This window comes from Salvia splendens, chromosome 19 (assembly GCF_004379255.2).
Source record: "Salvia splendens isolate huo1 chromosome 19, SspV2, whole genome shotgun sequence".
NCBI classification, from domain to species: domain Eukaryota; kingdom Viridiplantae; phylum Streptophyta; class Magnoliopsida; order Lamiales; family Lamiaceae; genus Salvia; species Salvia splendens.
The window spans coordinates 6,885,960-6,904,797 of NC_056050.1; the positions used below are offsets into that span (position 1 = coordinate 6,885,960).

At 35.5% G+C, this 18,838-nt stretch overlaps 2 protein-coding genes across 3 annotated transcripts; both read left to right on the top strand.

Moving 5' to 3' along the window:
- Positions 1-3,726: 3,726 nt before the first annotated feature.
- On the top strand, positions 3,727-6,293 carry LOC121778294. Of its 2 annotated transcripts, none has more exons than XM_042175616.1 (4): positions 3,727-4,058; positions 4,144-4,266; positions 4,350-4,420; positions 5,866-6,293. In XM_042175616.1, the coding sequence occupies exons 1-4, from the start codon at positions 3,852-3,854 to the stop codon at positions 6,161-6,163; spliced, it is 699 nt and encodes a 232-aa protein (XP_042031550.1). In that variant the 5' UTR covers positions 3,727-3,851; the 3' UTR covers positions 6,164-6,293. The 2 variants fall into 2 exon arrangements, with proteins under 2 accessions (XP_042031550.1, XP_042031551.1); XM_042175617.1 differs by having other exon boundaries at positions 4,150-4,266.
- A 6,253-nt stretch (positions 6,294-12,546) lies between these two features.
- Positions 12,547-15,455, top strand: LOC121779790 (tubulin beta chain-like). Its single transcript, XM_042177210.1, has 3 exons — positions 12,547-13,091; positions 14,218-14,487; positions 14,572-15,455. Exons 1-3 carry the CDS (start codon positions 12,689-12,691, stop codon positions 15,249-15,251), a joined length of 1,353 nt encoding a protein of 450 aa, XP_042033144.1. The 5' UTR covers positions 12,547-12,688; the 3' UTR covers positions 15,252-15,455.
- The last annotated feature ends 3,383 nt before the right edge of the window (positions 15,456-18,838 follow it).

Consider the following 18,838-nt stretch of genomic DNA (forward strand, 5'->3'; position numbering starts at 1 on the left):
CACCTATCTAAGATTGTGAAGCTGTTGGACTTCTGGAGGGATTTGATAGAAGCAAAGGACAAACAGTAATATGTGACAACGATCCCAACACTTCAGTTGTTAACAACCTTTCAGATTTGACAGGAAAAACACAAATCAGAATCTCTTTTGACATGATGAAACCTTTCCCTTTCTACTTCTTTTAAACACAAATCTCTCCACAAATCATGAATTTGACAATACTTAACATTTCCACCAGTCCCAACTCATCAACTAAACTCTCCATTTGCTTGCAAAAGAACTTCTCTGAGTATTTCTCTGACGTTATAGGTTTGAGAAATTGTAGTCCATGCACGAATATGAAAATCCTCCTTAACAAGTGCATTCACAAATAGTTTTTTGGCAAGAGTGGTCTTACCAATCCCTCCCATACCCACGATGGGGATGATTTCGCGTTTGCTTTGATTTCCAGCCAGCTTATCCAGGACTTCATCGAACACTTGGTCGAAGCCCACCATCATAGTGTCCACGTCCTTCACAGTGGAAGACGACGTTGAGGTTTGCTGCAGTGGAGCAACAGCTAAAGTCTTCATGGCTTCTTGCAGCTGAGCAAGAATTCCTCTTTATTTGTGGGCCGTCCGTGTAGTCTGAATCGTCTGACTTTTTTGGATCGCGGGCGAATTTGAAGCACAATTTGGGATTCGATAACATCCTCAGCTGCATAAACTGCATCAGTAATGCGACGCTCCAACGGATCAGCTTCATCGTGGTATTCGACAAGTCAACATGGGAAATACGACCATCAAGAAAATTTTGGAAGAAGGTAATGTTTTGAGTGAGAGATTGAAGTTGTGTTTTGTGGATAGAAATGGGAGGTGAGGATGTTTCTCAAGGGTGTCTATGATATGCATAAGAGAAACAAGAGCTCCATAAGCAGCCATGATTAACTCTTGAAGGAAAGGAGACAACCAAATTATTACTAGTATTTAGTGTTGAAACAAGACAACCAATTAGAATTGCAAACTTTATATATAGATGAACAACTCATGCCACCATTAGTGAGATCAATAAAATATTGATACAATAATGTGAAATGCTTTATTCTCCACTTTCACGTTATTGCGATACACATAATATACTCATTATAATAAGCTGCAGAAGCGTTTAGTTAATAATAAATCATAAACTATTGACCAAAACTGGTCCTGAACATATACCCATTTTATGATTTTGGTCATACACTTTATCTTTTGAATTTTTACACCCTGAACATTTCAACTCGGATCACAACACTAAGAATTCCGTCAATTTTTAAACGGTTTTAACCCGATTGAGCGATTTTTAAACGGTTTTAACCCAAATAGGACTGTTAAAATCATCAAAATCGGTCAAAATCGGGTGAAAACCGTTTAAAAATTGACGGAATTGTTAGTGTATGACCAATTGTGATCCGAGTTGAAATGTTCAGGATGCAAAAATTCATAAGATAAAGTATATGACCAAAATCGGGCATATGTTCAGGATCAGTTTTGACCTTTACTCTAAATCATACTACCAAACAAATAGAAACGACATGAAACTTTTTCCTTTTCTTACATTTTCCATCCATTTCTACTTAAGCACACACATCCTTAAGTGGTTATTCATGCAAATTGCACAATCTAATTCTTACTCATCACAAAATATTTTTTGCTATTTTAATTTACTATATCAATTAACAAATCAACTGTCCTTTACTCGTTTAAATCGTGCTGACAATGGTAAGAAAATTTCCCAAGATCAAAGTAAAAAAACCAAGGAAATCAAAATGTCAATAAGTAGCAGATGATATTGGATAAAGTGAAGTCATTAGGGCACCCGCAACGCTGTGCCGCTCCCGTTCCTATGCCGTTCCGGCGGAACGGTTCCGCGGCGGCACGCGTTGCAGCGTGCGTTCCGTCGCCATTCCGTGCCGCCCCCGTTCCTATGCCATGCCGCGTTCCGTTCCGGAGGAACGCGGAACGAAACGTTCCGCCACGCGCCTAGGCAACGTGGCGGCCTCCCATTCGACGCGTGAAGCCCACTCGCTGCCCCGCGAGTGGGCTTCGTCCCGGTGACGCAATAATTCAAATTTTTTTTAAAATACGAATTTAATAAAAAAAATTTTTTGGCAACGGTAATGTGACCATTTTTTTATATCCGTTTATATTTTTTTTTATTTTTTATTTATTTATTTACTCTATAAATACTCCTATTTCATACTCATTTCAATCACAAACACACATCTATTCCTCTCTATTTCAACCCCAATTTTCATCTCAAATCAACTCTCGTTTCCTTCTCCCAAATTTAATCAAACTAATGGATCCTTTTGAACAAATGCGTCAAATATTGCAACAATCACTTGAAGAAGATCGACGACGGGAGGCCGAAGAAGCCGCGCCGCCCCAACGACGCTCCCGTACGTACATCCATCGTAACCGGGAGGAAGCCGCTGCAAGGTTAGTACGCGACTACTTCTGCGATAACCCGGTTTGGGGAGATACGTACTTCCGTCTCTGTTTCCGCATGGGGAAACCTTTATTTCTCCACATCGCGAATACTTTGGCAGCCCGGGAAGAGTTCTTCCAGGAAGGGTACGACGCGGTCGGCCGTCCCAGCCACACGACGCTGCAGAAATGTACTGCAGCAATCCGCCAGCTTGCCACTGGACAAACGGCCGACATGTTCGACGAATACCTCCACATCGGAGACAGCACTGGGCGAATGTGCTTGCTCAAATTTTGGCGGATGAAATTATTAAAATTGTGTACTTTTATTTTTTTAGGATTTTAATTGTGTGCTTTTTATTTTTTTAAGTTTAAGTTGTAATTTTTTTTAATGTTGTGTGTTTTTTAATAAAGTGTGTTTGTTTTTTAAAGTGTGTTTATTTAAATTGAATTGGGTTGGAAATAAAAAAAATTGAAATTGAATGAATAGTAATTTAAGGAACGGTTAAGGAACGGTTAAGGAACGGAGGGTTGCAGGTTCCGTTCCTTAGTTAAGGAATAGAGTAAAAAAGTACAGTGAGGCCCTCAAATAGTGGTTTAAGGAACGGTATAGGAACGGTATAGGAACAGCGTTGTGGATGGCCTTAGGTTGCATGTATATTAAAAAAATGTATAAAATAAATGGTTATATTGATTGTTGATTTATAATTTGTTTGTAGAAAAAAAGAAAATATGAACACGTCCAAAAACTATCTAATTTAGAGTATCTATAATAGCGGACTAGCCGACGGTCTAGCCACCGGCGTGCGACTAGGACGCTCGGCTAGTCCACTATTGCGGTAGGCTAGTCGAGTGGACAAAAAACCAACGCCCTAGAGTTAGGACGTGAACTAGCACGCCTAGCCGATTTTTTATTTTTTTCTAAAATATCCTATTCTCATTTCCTTTTTTTCTACGTTCTTTTTCTCTAATCATTTCGTTGTTGTTTTTGGCGTTTTTTTCTCGGGAGGGCTAGGGCATTGGCTAGGCTATTGCTTGGTTAGGACAACAGCTAGACCGTGGGAAGGACATGATGATGTGGTAGGAAGAGTTTTTGATTAAGCTATTGTTAGTCTGTCTCTATTGTGGATAGTCTTGAACCAAAATTGGGAATGCCGATTCACGGTTTAAAACTGGACCGCCAAAACCTCTCTCGGGCCGATGATGGTTCATCACCGAACCAAAACCGGAACCGCCTGCTTTTTGAACTATAGCCCAATTTTTAAAGAACATAAAAGAACACTGAGAACCCTCCCAATTCTTCTTCACACTCTATTTTAATTTACCCATAAATTCATTCATCAAAAACAATTCCACGAAATATATTCTCATTTTCATTTCAAATTGCTTGGAAAGCTGGCGAAAATGCCTGAAGAAGATTCAAAAAAGGTGAAGAAAGAACAAGTCGAAGAAGAAGACGACGACGGCGAGAGCTTAGCCTCCGCATTCGCTAATCGCAGGAAAAAATCTCTCAGCACCACCAATGCCAGGAAAGAGCAGCAAAGCAAACTGAAAAAAGAGGAACACGATGAAGATTTCAAAGAGCTCGCCTCAAACAAACCTCCCCCTAAGGTTAATTTTCGCGGCTTCTGTTCAATTCCTTGGAATCAATAATTGCGCTATGGTTTAATTTAGTTGCTGTGATTTTTGTGGGTAGGGGCAGAAGAAGAGGAAGAAGGAAGAGGAAGTGGCGAAGAAGGGATCCAGAGGCGGTGAGAGTAAGAAGAGAGAGAAGAAAGTATTCGATTTGCCTGGTCAAAAGAGGGATCCTCCTGAGGAAGTGAGTTTTTGAATTTATATATAATGCTTAATTCTATTACTGTGTCTCTAAAATTGATGAATTTGTTTTGAATTTGGATTCAGAGAGAGCCATTGAGAATTTTCTATGAAACGCTGTACAATCAGGTGCCAGCTAGTGAGATGGCTGCAATATGGTATGCCTTCTCTTTCCCCAAATTTTATGTGAATGAATGCAATACAATGCTATCATATACAAATCATGCTCTTCTTATTTAGCTTTGTAGAAATAGATGTTCTACCATTGTGGATCGTTTACAGTTTTAGTCACTGCTTATTTGACCAAACGTCTACTTCACATCGTGAATAATTTATACACATGACTGTCTCGGCAACGAGGAGGAACAGATAAATTGCCTTTTGGTGGAATTGGACCCATTATTGTTGCTAGAAAGCTATGACTTAAGATATTTTATACACTGCTGATTGTGCTTGAACTGGTTCTTCCAGTCCCATATAGTAAGATTGGAAGAAGCAGAGGTGATTGCGTGGTTGAATTTGGTTAGACCTGCAGCCTGTGTTAGTCCAATTGCACTACCCTAGATTGGAAGAGACATGTGCTGATATTTCAAGAAAATATTGACCTCTGAAATTACTTTGCTTCAACATTGAGTTTGGCTATTTAGTTAATCTAAACTATCAATATCACGCGTCTCAATATTAACCGTCTTTTAAATGCGCTGCACGACAATATCTATGTTTGAGATTCTAGTGCATGAGTATCTTTTTTCTTCAGTTCAGATGCCTATGGTGAACCATATTGTTATTTGCCTTTTTATGATTTACGAATGTATTGCATATGTGAGAATTAGTTCAGTGTTTGTCTTTAGTTATTTTATATGATGCAAAACCTTCACATACTTGCAGACTTGCAGTTTCTAATAATATCATTCATTCATACATGATTGCTAAGTTTAGGGATTGATTTTAATGCTTATTTCGACCCCAAAAAATAGTTCATTGATCAGAATAATTAAACTATCAAGCCTAAAGAGGCATAACACCCCCCTCCCCCACCATTGTTTTTGGTCCAGGTGAAAATATACTGTACCATTTCATTCCATATAACACCATTGAAATTCAGTAAACTAATAATCATTTTTTAGTAATTTTGTTCCGAAACAAAGAAAGTGTTCCATTTAGCTTTCTATCGCTTAACTGTTTCTCAAACTACATCAAATATCACTGCTTGATGATAAGTAGAAATGTCTTTCACTGAGATTTTTGCATACCTCCAGCAATTTTGATTAGGTATATGATCCATATCATTAGAGCTTCCAAATCACTCTTCTGCTACTTATGGTCCAACTCCACTCGAATAGTGTATCTTTTGTTAACTTAATTCTAGGTGTCTTACTGCTTACTGTTTGACGTGGAATCAGTAGAATAATATACTCCATTGCTTAATCCGGCAGTCTAATGTAGGTGCTTGCCTTTATACTGCATCAATTCCAAAGCGGACTGACCTTCATTAGGGGTTGGAAAAGTTATTGCAGTTATAGTTGTGTTCCTGTCGTTGAATCTGTTTCCCAAATCCCAATTAGAAAAATCATATAGTTATATTTAATTTATGTTGGTGTAGGATGATGGAGTGTGGTTTGCTTCCAAAGGAGAAAGCAAAAAATGTCTTTGACAGAAAACAGAAGAAGGCACAACAGCAGAATCTCAGTTCACCAATGAAAACTGTTGTCACTGTCAAGAAGAAAGCTGAAGGTGTTACTGTTACCAATAAATCATCAACCGTCCCTGTTTCGGCCCAGAAGAAGACACCGGGTACAAATCCGAAGAAGCAGTCGAGGAAAGGAAAGAGCAACGATTCTGATGAAGACTCGGATGATGATTTTGTTAGTACTAAAAGGCCAAAGAAAGGAAGAGCATAGAATCTTATGCTAATTGGTAGCCTATTGACTTCTTTTTTTTTTCTCTCTTGATGTGATGAATCTTCATTGATTTTCAACATGATGACTTGGAGCTTCATCTTTTAAGGAAAGAAAGGGCTTCGCTTGTTTACTGCCTGCCTCTTTTCTTGCTTGTTAGCCTACATTCACTTCTACTTTATTTTCTTTAACTAAACTCACTGAACATCATTTTCTTAAATCTTGTGCTCAAAAGTTTTGTCTTCTCTTTGATATTTATTCGGCTGGTTAATTCCGTAACTTTCAAAAATATTTAGTAATAGGAGTATATCATAATTTTGATATTTTTCTCAATTGTCCTATTGATTTAGATTTTAGGTAAATTATGTATGATTTGTAAGTTGAAAATTCATGATCTTTTGCAAATTTGTATATCACTCCAAAAAGTCATTGTAGTATAAAAAATACTCCCTCCGTCCCTCATCAATTGGCGTTGTTTTACCTGGCACGAGTTTTAAGAAATGTAATGAAAAGTAGGTGGAAAAAATTAGTAGAATGTCGATCCTACTTTTATATAATTTTATAATAAAATATAAGTGCAATGAGTTAGAAGAATAACAAAATATAAAATGCATTATCAAGAATAATCAAATTTTAATAATACTACTAATTTCTCCTAAGTTTAACTCTTTAACTTTGTCCATTTTTCAACCGCGGGCCTATTTAATCTGTAACTTATGTCAAGAAAATATATTTAATTTTTTTTAAATAAACTCTAAATAAACTCCTATATGAAGGCTTGAACTCGACATCTCATAGACTAATATCTAAGCTCATTGACGCTAGACAAAGGCTCTGAATAGAAAATATATTTACTTAGATGTGTTTATTATGCAAGCTATAATTTTTTATGGGTTCTTGAAACTGACTTCAAGCCGGAGTTTTTTTTGTGAAATAGCAATAAACTGCAAGCTAAAAACCTATTAAAAAAAATTATACTCTCATCCGTCTTCTAAAAATAGGGACTTTAGAAACACCACGAATTTTAGTGTAAATTTGGTAAAATAAAAGAGATAGAATGAAAAGTGTGTTAATAGAAAACGAGTCTCACCTTATCAGAGAGAAAGAAAATTCCTTAAACATAAAGTTTTTATTTTTAGGATATATAAAAAAAGGAAAGAGTTTCTATTTTTAGGAAACAGATGGACTATATATTCCAAAAGTAGTTATAAGAGATAACCCTATATTGACTTATCATATCTATCATCCAAGTAAATCTTAGTATAACTTGCCAGAAGCGGCGTCTCTTTTTAAATATTGTGGCACTAAACGACGTCCATTTTATTTTATACTAGAAACAACTTAGTTTTTGGTGTATTAGAGCATCCATAGTGGTGGAAAGATCGTCCGCCCTAGTGGTCACCACATCAGCATTTCTTAGTTCGGCCCTTCTTTCTGCAGTGGTTTTGGACTAGTGTCCACCCTATCAATTAAAACTCATTTTTCATTTAATTTTTAATGTTATTGTTTTTTATTTTTGTTTTCACATACTATAAATAGTAAAATTAAATATTAAATTTAATGCAAAACATAAATAACTTAATTTAAAAAAAGAAGCTATAAATTTTATAATTAATTTTAATTTTTTTATTTTCAAATAATAAATAGAAAAATAAAATATAATATAAATCATAACAAATTTAAATAAAACACTTTCATTAATTGAAAAAAACACTTATATTATTTAAATTAAATTTGCATTACCATAAAAATATAAACATGATTGTAGGAAAAAAGTATTAAAAAAATCGAATAAAATGAGAAAAGTGTAAATTAAAAGTAAAAAAACATTACCACAAAAATATAAACATGCTTATAGGAAAAAAATATAAAAAAAAAAGAATTGAATAAAATGAGAAAAGTATCATAAAAGTCAAAATTAAAAATAAAATGTTGAGTTTGGGGCTTGAACCCACAATATCTATGACTTCTCAAGACATATTTAGTTATTTACCACTAGGCTAAATATAAATTTTGTATTAAAATCAAATAAAGTTTTACATAAAGCAACAAAAACTCTCTTTTAAGTGTAAAATAAATTGTCCCACATCGAAATCACAAAGAAACTTGGAGTTGGAAACCTATTTATAAAATTACCATTTATCCCACATCGAAGTCACAACGAAAGTTGGAGTTTAAAACCTCTCTATAAAGGTTTATACAAGCAATGCAAAACTTGCTCATCTAGTTTGAAGGATTATATTCTACAAAATATAATCTTTCACTAATTCATGGATCCATCTTTTAGTATGGATCTTTGTGAGATTATAGCTTTTATGTTTTAATTTAAAAAAATGAATTTTTTAATTAAAAATTGATTTTTTTAATTATATTTTTTTTATCGTTTGTCGTTTGTCGTCCGTGCTCCTGCAGTGGGCGGACGAGGAGACGGACAACGGTCGGGCGCCGCTTCATCCGCGACTAAAAGTCATCACTATCGTCTGTCGATCTGCAATGGTTGGACGAGTGCAGACGAGCGCTCGGATGAGGAATTGTCGATTTTTGCACCAGTGTGGATGCACTAAGATTATTTAATTAATTGAATTGAATAATTGGTGCTACAAAATTTGATATCCATTTTTTCGTGTGTAACCAGTGGCGGATCCACATGAGAACAAATGAGTACAATTGTACCCCTAAATCAACAAATCAACTAGTGATCGTTGGTTCAGTGGTATACATCTCAGCCTCTCACAGTGGAAACCTGCGTTCGATTCTCTCACCTAGCACCTTTCTAACATATTTTGTACTATTGTATATTCTTAAATCTTGTACTCCATTTGTCCCACATTAGGAGTGCTCAAAAGTAACTGGAACTGCTAAAGTGGGACGGAGAGAGTAGTTAAAATAGAGAAATGGTAAAGTAATAGAGAGAATAATGTAGAGAAGAGGACGGAGGAATATTTTTTAATTAATACTTATATATTTATATTTCTGTTTTTCAATCAAATGTATTTTATATATTTAAGTAAAGGTCAATTTTGGTTCTAAACATATGGTCGAAATACGAATTTCGTCTAAAACATTTACTTTTTGAAAAACGGATCCATAACAAATGAAATCCATGTCGATTAGGTCCATTTTTACGGTTCCGTCAATTTTTGACGGTCAATCGTTGATTAGCGAAATTTTGACCTGATTAGGCTTAATCTCGGATTATTAGTCATCTAATTATTTTGCCACTTAAATTGTTTTTAAGTCTTTTTTAATTCATTTTCCATTTCTAATTCAAATATCATTCTTCCACACCACTCCAAATACTTGTAAATGAATCGACTACCTCCCCAACTTTCTCTGTTCTCTCATATTCTCGCCGTTCTCCACACAATCCACAAAAACCCTAAGTCCGATTCCGACCGAGAACGTCGCCGTCGCCGATTATCTCTTGTGGGCCATGAGTTGGAAGTCGTCGTACCCTCAGTTCCGCTCCACCGACGAACTTATCAATGTCAAAGCAACATATTCGAGGAAAAGGAAGTCCATTCTCCTCCTCTGAAGCAAATGGAACAAGGTCCGTCGGCTAACCCTAGTGCCGACGCCGAAGTCGAGCTCTCACCAATTCCAGAAGTTGAGCCCGACGACGAAGTCCCTGAGGAAGAAGGCGACGCACAGAGGACGACGTACCCTAGTTCTTTCGACCGTGGAGCTCTGCTGTTCAATATTCCATAAATCGATGAGGATTTTGAGAGGAGGACTAAGCTTTAACACAATCGTCTGCTTCAATTTTTAGGGCCTATTTGATCACGATTATGAATATCATGGACTAGTTTGACGTTTATTATGTTGATGATGTGTACTGGTTTTTTCACGGTAGGTACTTGTTTTTTATGGTGGATACTTGACTTTGATGGTGGTTTTGATTGTGCCAGTGACACAGAAACTTATTTTTTTGACATCATTTGGAACTGGACTTGAATTCAATTGTAAAATGTTTGGGACCTATTTGATGTTGATTATGAATATCATGGACTACTTTGACGTTTATTAAATTGTATGTTTTCTAATTCAGATTCACATTCTGAATTCCATCCAAATTTGCTAATTGAAATTAAAAAATCCATATCATAATGGTATGTAGCAGATAGATTCAAAATCAAATTCGGATTCAAAATCCATTCAGATACTGGTGTTGTAGATAAAGATAAAATAAGGTTCTTAGGGAAGAAAGAGAAGGAGAAATGAAAAATGCCAAGTGAAACGCGTAAATACATAATATACATTTTAAAGTTTGCATTTTCAAATATTTCATAAACTTTGTTTTTAATTTTTTTCATTTTTAATTTTATATTTTTAATTTCACATTTTCAATTTAAAAAAAAATAAATAATTAAATCAGCTACCGTAATCAAAATTGCCTAATCGGGTCAAAATTTCGCTAATCAACGGTTGACCGTCAAAATTTGACGGAACCATAAAAAATGGACCTAATCGACATGGATTTCATTTCTTATGGACCCGTTTTTCAAAAATTGAATGTTTTGGACCAAAATTCGTATTTCGGCCATATGTTAAGGACCAAAATTGACTTTTACTCTATATATTTTTATCTTTTATTTTTTTTGAAAAAATTTCTATTGGATTTAAAACCAACACAATTCACACACGTCATTTTTTCTATTTTTTTATCGAATAATTGGAAGCTTTTTTTATCTTTATTATTTTAGTTTTTTAATATTTAATATATTTTAATTCTCTTTTATTGCATGTTGTTTTGTCATAATATATACAATAATTAGCTTTTATCTTTCCGATTTTCTTCTAATGCACATTTATATAGTGTTTTTATAATAAAATTAAAATTATAGATTTTGAGTGAGAAAAAAATTTATTAAAATAAAGATGATTGGTTAGATTTTGAAGCTTCAAATCGTTATAATTATATATTGTACCACCAAACGAAGAATCCTGGATCCGTCACTACGTGCAACTAACCCAAAAAAGCTAATTTTGCGTAGAAGTAGTATTTGACACATAAACACATGGAATGAGCATTTGACGTTCTACATGCACAGTTTGCAGTCATCAAGGGTTCATAGTGTTTTAAGGTTCAAGGAAATGTTTGCCGATATTATATACTCCCCTTGTTACAAGGTAGTTGAGTCGTTTCTTTTTTGCACTTGTTTTGTAAATATGATATCAATAAATAGTTAAAGTGGAAAGAAAATAATGTGAGCGACAAAATAATATAGACAAGAGTCTTCTCTATATTATTCTCTCTCTTATTTGACTCTTTATAATCATTTTTGCAAAACTAGTGCAATAAAGAAATGACTCAACTACCTTGTAACAAAAGAAGTATGTATCCATTACATTACACAATATAATAATCGATGACAAATGAGCCAACACTCTTAATTGGTATACGAAGACACAACCGGCTCGTCTACTGCAAGCGATGTTCCAAAAAAAGGTGCACCACAACCACTCAAAGAATACCTAGATGGTTGAGAGTTAGCGCAAGACGACTTCAAGCATGAAAGACTCCAATACTAGTACTCCCTCTGTTTCTCCATAGTTGAGTCATTTTTCCATTTTGGGAATTTCCCTCATAGTTGAGTCACTTCCCTATATAGTAACTTTTTTCTCTTTCTTACTTTACTCTCTCTTACTTTTATTCTCCATACTTTATTCTCTCTACTTTTTTCTCTCTCTTATTTTTTTATATCTATTTATTTAACACATTCAACATCCATTTCTTAAACTCTGTGCCGAAAAGTTTTGCTTCAACTATGAAGAAACAGAGGGAGTACTATTTTGTAGTACTAGAAGAAATTCATACCCGCTTTAGTTCCCTGCATGATTAAAATTTTGTTTTATTTTCATGAATATGATTTTAAGGTTTGGATTTTGTATTTATTGTAATACGTACTCCATTTCTTGAAAAGTATGAACATTTTGTTTGGCACGAGTTTTAATACATACTCCCTCCATCTAATAAAAATATGTGCACTTTTCATTTTAGAGAGAACTGACTTTCCAAAATTCGATATTCATATTTTTCATGATTAGACTAAAAATGAAAGAGTTTATACTTTTTAGGGACGGAGAGAGTTTAATTTTTGAATTTGAATATGAATTTGAACATGAATAGTCCACTAATTTTATATTAACTGATTTTAAAATGAAAATAAGGTATTGTAGAAAATGTGACGGAGGCCCATCTAGTAGAAGGAAGTCAAATGGAATGCCCTAGCCCACCGTCAGCAGGCGCATATGTACAGCCGAGACACAGAGTATCCCATCTCCTCCGCCGTGGGCCCCACGGCCAGCGGTTTGATTGTACGCATTCATCCCACCCCTCCGGTTCCCATCTTCTAAATATCACGCCTTCCCCACACAACTGCTCGCACCACGTATTTGAGTCACTGCAGAGAAAATCTCGGCACTCTCTCTCTGGCTTCAAATATCTCCCTCCCATTTCACGATTTCCCCATCCCATCACCAACAGCCCTCACTCTCACGTAGACACAGTAAACTCACGCACACACTATGAGAGAAATCCTGCACATCCAGGGCGGCCAATGCGGAAACCAGATCGGCTCCAAATTCTGGGAGGTTATCTGCGACGAGCACGGCGTCGATCCTACCGGCAGGTACAAGGGTGACGGCTCCGAGTCCGATACTCAGTTGGAGCGGATCAATGTCTACTTCAATGAGGCTTCCGGCGGCAGGTACGTCCCACGCGCCGTCCTCATGGATCTGGAGCCTGGCACCATGGATTCCATCAGATCCGGTCCCTACGGCCAGATCTTCCGCCCCGACAATTTTGTCTTCGGCCAGTCCGGCGCCGGTAATAATTGGGCTAAGGGGCATTACACTGAGGGCGCCGAGCTCATTGATTCCGTCCTCGATGTAGTCAGGAAGGAAGCAGAGAACTGCGACTGCTTGCAAGGTTGTTTTCGATTCTGTTTATCCTTTTCGATTTTGCTTTCACTTTCATACCTATGCATTTCAAATTCTCGGCTATTGACTGTTGATTAGCTATGTCCTCTGCTTTGCTTGATCTGTTGAAATTGTTTCTAGTATTTTTATTATTTTCATTTTCTATGGTTTCTGTTTGCTATTTTGTTGACTTCTAGCCCTAGTATGACTAGTTGTGTATCCGTGTTCGTAGTGAATGTGTTGAATCTGCGCTGTTTGGAACTAGATTCCGTGGTTCTTCTATTCGCCGTTTTTATCAGCAAATATTGTTAGGTTTCGTTTAGTGAGTTCGAGAATGAAATTTTTCTAGAGCTTAGTACAAGTTTCAGATGCTTATTTGGGTTGATTTAAACCAGGCGTTTGTTACTTGGAATTCAATTCAATGTGGCTTGATTTAGCAATGTAATGTGGCAGGAAATAGTTGATCTGTCAATGTAACTTCTGCTTTGTATACATTTTGAATGAACATGCCTGGATTCATTCACATTGTGCGTTGCTCAATATGGTAATGTAAATAGAGTATAATGTACCAAGGCAGTGAGATCTATGTACGGTGACATGATGATATGATAACCATGAATTTGAGGAATTGGTAGGTCCCTTGTCTTAATTGTGGTGTAACTGCTGCACCAACTTGGTGGAGTCCTTGCCTTTCTCTTGTCTCAACTCCTTTTGTCTTTTTAACTTGGCTTATTAAACTGATATTTTGGGATTTTAGGTCAATCAGCACACATTAAAGATATGTTCTGTCACTGCTTTTTTAAATAAAGCACTCTTTGTTCATGGGAAATTCTTTCTATGCTTGATGATTATTGTTAACATTCATTGAAGATATGTATGGGCTTTATTTGGTTCCTACTTTTGCAAAACATCAAACTTTTAAGCTTCATTTTATCTTCATCATTTTAATGATTACATGTAGCACTCAGAAACTCGTATCAATTAATTAATGCAATAATTCTTTAAGTAAAGTGAACATAATGATGATGTATATAGTTTTTCTTGTTATCTGAAACTGTGGTGAATTTACTTTTACTACCTTATTTCTGTTTTACAAAAACTTATGACTAAACCTTTGCTGATTTTGTTATTGCCAGGATTTCAGGTTTGTCACTCACTTGGAGGAGGCACGGGTTCTGGCATGGGTACTCTCTTGATTTCGAAGATCAGAGAAGAATATCCAGACAGAATGATGCTTACTTTCTCTGTTTTCCCTTCACCAAAGGTCTCCGACACTGTTGTCGAACCATATAATGCCACTCTCTCAGTGCACCAGTTGGTGGAGAATGCAGATGAATGCATGGTCCTTGATAATGAGGCTCTCTATGATATCTGTTTCAGGACTTTGAAGCTCAGTACACCAAGTTGTGAGTATTGTCACATAATGTAAGGTATTGAACATATCAGAGCAAAAGCTAATGAATGATCTTTCTTTTGTCTTATTTTTGTAGTTGGTGATTTGAACCATTTGATCTCTGCAACTATGAGTGGTGTTACATGTTGTTTGAGATTCCCTGGTCAGCTGAACTCTGATCTCAGGAAACTGGCAGTGAATTTGATTCCATTCCCACGTCTCCACTTCTTCATGGTGGGGTTTGCTCCACTCACCTCCCGCGGATCACAGCATTACATATCTCTAACTGTCCCTGAGCTAACGCAACAAATGTGGGACTCAAAGAATATGATGTGTGCAGCTGATCCTCGCCACGGGCGCTACTTGACAGCCTCTGCCATGTTCCGGGGTAAAATGAGCACCAAGGAGGTGGACGAACAGATGCTTAATGTGCAGAACAAGAACTCATCATACTTTGTTGAGTGGATCCCAAACAATGTTAAGTCCAGCGTATGTGATATTCCACCCACAGGACTGAAGATGTCGTCGACTTTTGTTGGGAACTCAACATCAATCCAGGAGATGTTCCGCAGGGTGAGCGAGCAGTTTACAGCCATGTTTAGGCGCAAGGCTTTCTTGCATTGGTACACCGGGGAAGGTATGGACGAGATGGAGTTTACTGAAGCAGAGAGTAACATGAACGATCTGGTGGCAGAGTACCAGCAATATCAGGATGCGACCGCCGATGAAGAAGAAGACTATGAAGAAGACGGCGCTGAAGAAGACTATGAGGGCTAAAAGAAACAGGTTATGAAGAAGAATATTACTCCTATTTTGCTGCTTTTGTGTGTGTTGATCAGATGGTGTATTATCTTCACATCCTATTTCATTTGTTCTATGCTTTCAACTTACATCTATCTTTTACTACTGGCTTTTGTTTGTTGGTATTAAAACGTTATATGGGCATTTGTTTGGTATCCAAATTCATTGTTTTTTGTTTGAGATTCAGATTGTGAATTTTTTATGTTTCTTCACCGGTGTATCAATTATTCTCACTGGATGATCTAAATCTGAATCTAATAATTTAAAATTAAATCTGTTTTATTCTATAAAATATCCATATTGCTTTTGGCAGAACCTTAAAACACTAAAATTTTAAAAACTCCTCTCTTTCTACAGCAAAATAATTCAATAGCTAATGAGTTTTTTTTTTTGTTTAGATTTTTCATCTTTTCAACGTCTTTCGTTAATAAATTTTAATTTCATTCTTAACTGAACTGTGTATATTGCATCTTAAACACATTACCTATTAAAGTGATTATCATGCACACCCAAAATTAAGTATAATCAAATAAAAATAGGGATAAAAAAACATTATGGTTGAGAGTAAAAAAAAAATACTAGAATCAAGCAAGTGTTGGAGTAAACCAAATGGATGAGGTATTAGTAGTATTGGTGTGATGCAAGGGATAGTAGCAATTTGAGAGAGTGGAGTCGGTGCAATGGTATATTCCGACATCTGGTTGATGATGATGATGATGTTGTTTATGGTTGGTGAAGTAAATAGAATTGGGGTTGAAATGGGAGATGGCAAAGGAGTGGTTGGTTCCAAAAAAGAAGGCGAGATCCGATGAAAATGGGTAAGTCCTAATCCATGCATCCTCCTCCTTTTGAACTCTAAGAGTAAAGAAATACTGAGTTTTGTGTTGGCGTTTGTGGATATAACGTGACACCAGGAACAGCTCATCTGTCTGTTCCGCATACGCCAGGTGCTCCTCTCTCAAGAGCTCATCGTCAATCGGCTCGGACCGACTATCGTTGTTTGTCCGAATCCAAGCTAATTTGAGAGAATCCATGTTTTTTTAGGTCCCAGTCCTCCAGCTTGATAATTTGTGATGATGATACGCAAATTTGAAGAATAATAAATAGATTATCAATTTTAAATCAACATTAGTTTTCGGCATTGAAAACAACAATTGTCATGACAGTCAGTGTGGATGAAGTGATATTGATTCATAAGGTGGATTAAAAATAATAGTACAATTCATTTCATTTTCAACATGGAGAAAACGTTGTCATTTATTGTCTTATGCTTTATTTCTTTTTGTAGTATATACTTCTATTATCTAGCATAAAATATATCTCAGTCCATATTCCAATTCAAATATTAGAAAATCGACGAATAAACACGCTTGCGGTGGTGTATGGGGGGACGGGAGCTAGAGCATTAGCAATAGTTAGACCTTTCTAGAGGGCTTTTCTTTTTATTTTTATTATTTTCATATCATCATTTATTTAAAGGGCTTATCTTCCCACAATGAAAGGGCCCTCCCATAGGACCCTTTCCTTTCCATTTCATTTCCACATCATCATTATTTTTGTTTTAATTTTTTAGCACTTAAATATTTAATATGTTATTAACTTAATTAAATTAAAATGTAAAAATATTATAGTACTTAAAATAAATTTTAATTTATCTCAAATATGTGACAACTTATTAATTAATTAAATAAAAATCTAAATTAGGTCATCTCAAATATAGTCCATTAATTTAATAAAATTATTGGCCCACTAATTTATAGTTTAAATATAAATTAGGGTTCCATTTTCTTAATCTTCCTCAACAGCCGCCTTTCTTTTTCTTCCTCCAACGTAACGTTTCTGAAAGGATATGGGCTAGATTAGATTAATATGGATTAAATAATTATAGTTGGGCTACAATTATAATTAGTCCATAAGCCCAACAATCATGAAACCCTAATGACTCTTTGTCTATATATATGGTTATTTATTCTCCATTGTGAGAGATGAGAAATATCGTAACATTAGAGAGAAAATACGTAAAGCTCTGTAGAGAGAATTCCTAGCTTTCTTCTACGGAGCAATTGTACCGGGATAGTTCCTGCATCGGATTGGATTGCACGTGGACCTCGATAGTAGTGGATTCAACTTGCAGGATTCAATCGAAGAAGAACAACACAACAAGTAAGATTTAGTTCCGTTGTGTGTTACGTGCTCAACTTGCAATATGATTATGAATCTAGATCTGTTATTCTTGTCTGCAATTTCCGCTGCGCTCATTAGATGAATACAAGAATTCCTAACAGTGGTATCAGAGCCCGGGGCTTGATTCATAATTGATTTTGTCCTCTAATTAGTTCGTGGAATAATTTTGGAAATTAAAATCATATGTAATTGGGTATACTTTGGAATCTGATTCCAAAACTTTACGAAAAGGTTAATGCTTTCGAAAATTGATTTTGAACAGCTCTCTCCGCCTCTCTGAAATTTTGTGGAAATTGGATTACGCATGTGTTTTGAAAGTTCAGCAAAAGTTCTATTGTATTTTGGAAATTCTTTACAACAATTTCGAAACTTCATGCAATCGAAAGAAATTTTGAACTGTGGATTTTGAAAATTGGGTTTAGCTATTCAAATTGCTAATTTGTTTCTAAAGTCGGTGGTACACAATAATTTTGGAGAATTAATGGTAATGGTTGGGTTATGATAATTTTGGAAATTGAACTTGATAAATTCTCAATTACATCACATTTATTGATTTGATCAATAAATTATTATTCACACAAATTGTTTCAATAATTGGGACGTGGGTTAGCAATTGTTGTGTTACTGGATGTATTGGTCCATACAGATCACGATGTCATTATTTTGGAAGTGATAATAGTGATAAATCCCAATATGATGATTAGATTCATTATTTATTGAAATAATATAGCATATAATAATTCGAGAATAATATATGATGATTAGATTCATTATTTCATAATCTGCTATAATATTAACAATGTGTGATATATTATTATTTGGAAATAATATATATTTAATATTGATTTGGAATTAATATTGAATATTTAATATATTAATTTAGAATTAATATGAATTGTTAGTCCACGTTTAATTTGTAATGAAATATTAATTGGATTAATAATTCTATTTGTTGAGCATTATTTGATATCCTATGTGATAAGCATGCTATTTGATTTATGCTTATTTATTTTAAACTATAGTAGTTAGAGACCGTTTTATTGTCTGGGTAGGCGACGCCCAGTATGTGTAGTCCGTGTTATACTATGTCTGGGTAGGCGGCGCCCAGTATTTGTAGTCCGTGTTATACTATGTCTGGGTAGGCGGCACCCAGTAATTGTTTAAAATTTAATATTGGATATTATATTCACGAAACTAGTATCACACTTTTCCCCATAAAATATAAGTCTTGTTTTGATACAAACGCATCGTCCATCATAATTGTTTGATGTTCCTAGCCTTTTCGACCACGAGTTTTACGCCAAAGTGTTTACTCTAAATCTACAAGGCCTAGGCTCATTCATAGATGCATGGTTGGCATCGTGTGATGGGGTTGACTT

Coding starts and splice junctions, on each gene's coding strand:
- LOC121778294 (XM_042175616.1), top strand. CDS start 3,852: ATGCCTGAAGAAGATTCAAAAAAGGTGAAGAAAGAACAAGTCGAAGAA. Junction 4,267..4,349: donor AGAGGGATCCTCCTGAGGAA/GTGAGTTTTTGA, acceptor ATTTGGATTCAG/AGAGAGCCATTGAGAATTTT. Junction 4,421..5,865: donor AGTGAGATGGCTGCAATATG/GTATGCCTTCTC, acceptor ATGTTGGTGTAG/GATGATGGAGTGTGGTTTGC.
- LOC121779790 (XM_042177210.1), top strand. CDS start 12,689: ATGAGAGAAATCCTGCACATCCAGGGCGGCCAATGCGGAAACCAGATC. Junction 13,092..14,217: donor GAACTGCGACTGCTTGCAAG/GTTGTTTTCGAT, acceptor TGTTATTGCCAG/GATTTCAGGTTTGTCACTCA. Junction 14,488..14,571: donor GAAGCTCAGTACACCAAGTT/GTGAGTATTGTC, acceptor TTATTTTTGTAG/TTGGTGATTTGAACCATTTG.